General features: G+C 47.7%; 1 protein-coding gene across 2 annotated transcripts in view; it reads right to left on the bottom strand.

The window, feature by feature from the left end:
• Positions 1-1,919: 1,919 nt before the first annotated feature.
• LOC102992058 (hypoxanthine-guanine phosphoribosyltransferase-like) overlaps positions 1,920-5,211 on the bottom strand; it is a 7,691-nt gene continuing 4,399 nt past the window's right edge. The window contains exons 2-3 of one of the 2 annotated variants that reach the window (XM_007117444.3): positions 3,434-4,130; positions 2,618-3,065 (exon numbers count right to left, since the gene is read on the bottom strand). In XM_007117444.3, the coding sequence (XP_007117506.1) occupies positions 2,754-3,065; positions 3,434-3,778 (657 nt within the window). In that variant the 5' untranslated portion in view covers positions 3,779-4,130 and the 3' untranslated portion in view covers positions 2,618-2,753. The other variant, XR_008616436.1, reaches the window with a different exon arrangement.

Raw genomic sequence — 5,211 nt, forward strand, 5'->3', positions numbered from 1 at the left:
CACCTCTTGAGGCAGGTTTCATTGTGATTATCCCCATTTTACAGATGAGGAAACTGATGCTTCCTAAGGGTGTTAAGTGGTGGAGCTCAGCTTTGACCCCAGACAATTGGATCCACAACCAGAGAGCTTAACTCCACATTGGGCCTGCTAAATGGTCCTGCCTAGATAGCAAGGGTAAAAGTCTTTTCCAGCATTCACAGGGGGTGGCTACCATCTGCATGTGTCACCTCCAAAGTCTTACAGATGATTTTAAAAAGCCAACCCTTATGTACTCAGAAAGCATTAGAGGTTTTATTCCAGAAAAATAATTTGCTCATCTCTGTGCTGTGTCATGATTGAGTGGGGGCCCTTTAAAAGGCAAGGGTGGGCCGGCAGAGATGGGCAGGCATGAATTTTCAGGGCATCTTGCCTTTAAGGTACACCAGGTCCTTGCTTCACCCCCAGATCACTCTGAAATCCTAGAACCACTAGCACCCGACACAAATGACTCATTGTCCTTGGCCTCAAAAAACAGCAAGCCTACTTAGGATACAAAGCACATTTTATGGGAGTAAACTGCCACCACCGGCCATAGACACACCTTCCTTCCTGCAGGATCCATAGCCTGGCTGAAGAGCGGGGATGGCTTCCTGGCTGCTCAATCTCACTTCAAATGTTATTTGAGGATAAGGAGTAGTGATGACGCAAGCCCACTAGCTCTCATGACTCATTCACCAGTGTCATAGGGATGTCCCACCCTTTTCTTAACCCTTTTTCCCTGAAGGCATGTTGGTGCTCCATCCTTGCCCACACCCTGAGGAAGGGCCGCTTGTTCTGACTGGGGCACCAGAGTGGGTGTGTGTGCAATAGCACGCAGGAGTGGGCTTCCTGTTCCCGTGGGAAGAAATGCCTTTTCCCAGGCATGAGTGGTGCTGGCCACCAGAGGATTTCCACTCGGGAATGCTCCAACACTCCTGGGGTCTCAGGTGGGACCTGCTTTCCTCCTTTCCAGACCCCAGGAGAAAGTGAGAATGCGGAAGAGATGACTATTCCTATTGCAGGGAACCCAGGGAGGCAGGGCTGGGAGGGGCAGCCTGATGGGGCCACTCTGTCCAGCTGTTCTGCCACCTCGGGCCACTGGCCTGGGCGTGACATCCCTCGGGAGAGGATATGGTCATCCTCTGCCAGGTGTGCTGAGTTCTGTTCTTCCCAGATCCGGTTACCCAAGAGATAACTGATCACAGGGTGCCACAGATGGCTACCTCATCACACTGGGCACCTGTGATGTCCAATTATAAATCCAGTGTGGCAAGTTGGAGCTGGTGGCTTGGGAGGAAGTTGTCCCGTGAACCTGGATGTTGGATGTGGCAACCATCTGGGGTAATTATACTGGAGTTTCAGGGTGCTTTGATTGGGATAGAGGAGGTTTAGAAAGCTCTCCCTCAGGGCTTTGCGGAATACCATGGCCCCAGACAGGCTGGTCTGCCTTGAGCAAGTTAGGAAACCATAGAAGCTGTGATGTCCAAGCGTTTCCCTAGTCTCAGGTGTAGGTCTGGGAAGCGCCACTGGGAATATATCCTTTGACCTTACTTCAGTGATGACCAGGTCAGAGAGCTTGTTTTCACCAAGTCTCAAGCCCAGTCCCCGCTGGGACTACGTCAGGGATGCTCTGAATGCTGGGGCACGTCCAGGAGGTCAGCGTTGGCAGAACAGGAGCGGGGAACAGCCAGCCTCCAGGGAAGATGGGGGTTGAATGAAGGAGGAAGAGGGCAGGATGGTGCTACCTCCACCGCTGGGAGGCTGGACGCGACTGGGAGCAGGAAATGGGCAGCCACCCTTCAGAGGCTTGCAAAGAAGAAGAGGTGCTCTACCTAATCAAAGGGGTCCCTGTTTACAGTAGAATAGAGGTTCCTGCACACACAGTGTGCAGGAACTGGTGTGTTAACACAAGTTCTTAACCCCAAGAGAGCAAGTGAGACCCCTGGAATTCCAACCATTCATTCATTTGAGAAGTTTTTATTGAGCCCTTACTCCCTACCAAGCCTGTGAGCATATTTGTGACTGGGCGTGCAAATGCATTTTTTTTTTCTCATCAGCTGCTTTTTTTTTCTTTTAAAGAGACAGCCTTTATTTTAAGGATCTTACATTGAAGACTCAAAAAAGTGGCAGGTTTTTGGAACTTATCGATCCGTATTTAAAAGGAACTGTTGACAAAGATTCACTGGAAATAATCTGAACCAGTGGGAAAATACAGTTAATACTACTGAAACCTACTAAAATAATTCCAGGACATATGTTTTATGTCCAACATAATGATACCTCTAAATGCTGTCACTGATATGAAACTGACTGCTTCTTACTTTTCTAAGCACACAGTGGTATAATGAACAATATTCAATCACTTCTGTTCTTTCCTGAATATATAAAATTAAAATACCAATTTAAAAACTAATATATTCTTTGCTTTAAATGTTTCTTACAGATACAATTTCAATATTTTCATTCAATAGTGATGTGGTTTAAGGGATTTTTCATTCACGAGTCAAACAGCAATCTACTAAAAGGGAACTGATAGTCTATAGGCTCATCGTGCAAATAAAGAGTTCAGGAATGCAGCAACTGATGTTTCTAGAATACAAAACAGATAAAATTCTTAGAAGATACATACAATAAGCTCTACTAAACAGCTGGCCACAGAACTAGAACATTTGATAATTTTACCGGTGATTTCAATGGGACTCCAGATGGTTCTAAACTCAACTTGAACTCTCATCTTAGGCTTTGTATTTTGCTTTTCTAGTTTCACTGATGACATAAACATGATTCAAATTCCTGAAGTATTCATTATAGTCAAGGGCATATCCTACAAAAAACTTGCCTGGAATTTCAAATGCAACAAAGTCTGGTCTATATCCAACACTTTGAGGGGTCCTTTTCACCAGCAAACTTGCAACCTTGACCATCTTTGGATTATGCTGTTCGACCAAGGGAAGCAAGGTTTGCATTGTTTTGTCAGTGTCAATGATACCTTCAACAATCAAGATATTCTTTCCAGTCAAAGTTGAGAGATCATCTCCACCAATTACCTTTTTAAAAAAATTATTTATTTATTTATTTGGCTGCGTTGGGTCTTTGCTGCTGCACGCGGGCTTTCTCTAGTTGCGGCGAGCGGAGCTACTCTTTGTTATGGTGCGTGGGCTTCTCATTGCGGTGGCTTCTCTTGTTGCGGCGCATGGGGTCTATCTAGGTGCTTCGGCCTCAGTAGTTGTGGCACGCGGGCTTAGTAGTTGTGGCTCGTGGGCTGTAGAGCGCAGGCTCAGTAGTTGTGGAGCACGGGCTTAGTTGCTCCGCGGCATGTGGGATCTTCCCAGACCAGGGCTCGAACCCGTGTCCCCTGCATTGGCAGGCGGATTCTTAACCACTGCGCCACCAGGGAAGTCTCTCCACCAATTACTTTTATGTCACCTGTTGACTGGTCATTACAGTAGCTCTTCAGTCTGATAAAATCTACCGTCATAGGAATGGATCTGTCGCTATTTCTGTTCAGTGCTTTGATGTAACCCAGCAGGTCAGCAAAGAATTTATAGCCCCCCTTGAGCACACAAAGGGCCACGATGTGATGGCCTCCCATCTCCTCCATCACATCTCGAGCAAGCCGTTCAGTTCTGTCCATAATTAGTCCATGAGGAATAAACACCTTTTCCAAATCCTCAGCATAATGATTAGGTATACAAAATAAATCCAGGTCATAACCTGGTTCATTATCACTAATCACGACGATGGGGCTGCAGGTCACCATAACGGAGCTGGCTGGTGTGTGGGCTGAGGGCAGTCGGGGCTCTCATCAGCTTCTTAAAGGGGACACAACTACCCCAAGGCAAAGAGCCCTGGGTCTGCCACAGGGAGGGGTTGGGTGAGGTGGAGGAGGAAGTAGGTGCAGGCTGGGGACCGGGACACCTCGTTCTTTTGCTTGCACAGCATTCATTCCTGGTTCTTCTAGCAGCAGCACCCCGAGTCTCCTTTGGGAAATATATGCAAATCTTTGAAAAGCAGTGATTGCTATCTGTCACTTCAAATGATTGTGAGGAATGGAACACCTTGATAGTGTTACTCATAGGAGCAGTGGGGATGTATCCGGAAACGTGCTGGACCTAGAGGCAGAAGACCTGGGTTCAAATTCTGCCTCTGCCATGTACTCATAGAGCTGTTAGCACATAATCATTGGACCTCTGATTCAGCAGGTGGAGTTGATATGTTTCAGATAATAGTAAAACCACCACTGGTCTGTAAACCCTACCTCAGGACCACTCCATGGTTCACGTCCTAGGGCTTGTCTGTATCCCCTGGGTAACCTCCATTTCTATATGCCATCATCTGCCCACCACCTTCCATGTTTTCAACTTTCTCTAGTACGTCAGTAATCGCTCCTAAAATCTATCAATCCTACCACTTTTTCAGGGCTCCTCACCCCTCCCCGACCCCATCCTCACTTCCCTCTTTACCTGGCCTGATTGTCTGGGCCATCATGTCAACCACTGCCTTGCCTACAGCTCAGCCCTCTTGCCCCTCTCTGGCTTTATCAGACTTGCCTGGCAAGGCCCCAATCCTGATTAAATTCCAGGCTCCATCTTCTCCCCAACTGCACACTTGGAGTGGCTGGAAAACAAAACATTCAGCCACCCTTACTGATATCACTTTAAATTCACGCTGCTCACCTCAAGGGGGTCCTGATACTGCCTGGCAAGCCTACCACACTCCATTCTCTCTCCAAAGCCCCAGGATGATGAACTTACACCTTCTCTTCTCTCCTCGAACCCCAGCACCCGCTCCCCACTCTTCACTCTCAGCTGATGACACTGCTTCCTATTTCTCTGGAAAAACAGAAGCCATGGGAAGAAAACTCCTTAAGGCTCCTATCACTCACCTGACCCTCCTCCTTCCTCAGAGGGAACCTTCCTGCTCCTGCCCAAGGCCAGCCCTCCACCTGTGCGCTCAAGCCCACACCCCTCGATGCCATTAAGGACTTCCCACCCCCACTGTCCCTTCTCTCTTCCTTCTGCATCATCAGTTTCCTCCCTCTCCTGGATTATTCTGACCAGCATACACACGTGGTCTAAAAGCTCCTAGCCTTGAAAAACTCCTTCCTTGATCGCACACTCGCCTCCCATGTCTGCCCCATTTCTCTGCTTCTTTTTTTTTTTTTTTTTTTTTTTTTTTTGCGGTACGCGGGCC

This window comes from Physeter macrocephalus, chromosome 3 (assembly GCF_002837175.3).
Source record: "Physeter macrocephalus isolate SW-GA chromosome 3, ASM283717v5, whole genome shotgun sequence".
Taxonomy (NCBI): Eukaryota; Metazoa; Chordata; class Mammalia; order Artiodactyla; family Physeteridae; genus Physeter; species Physeter macrocephalus.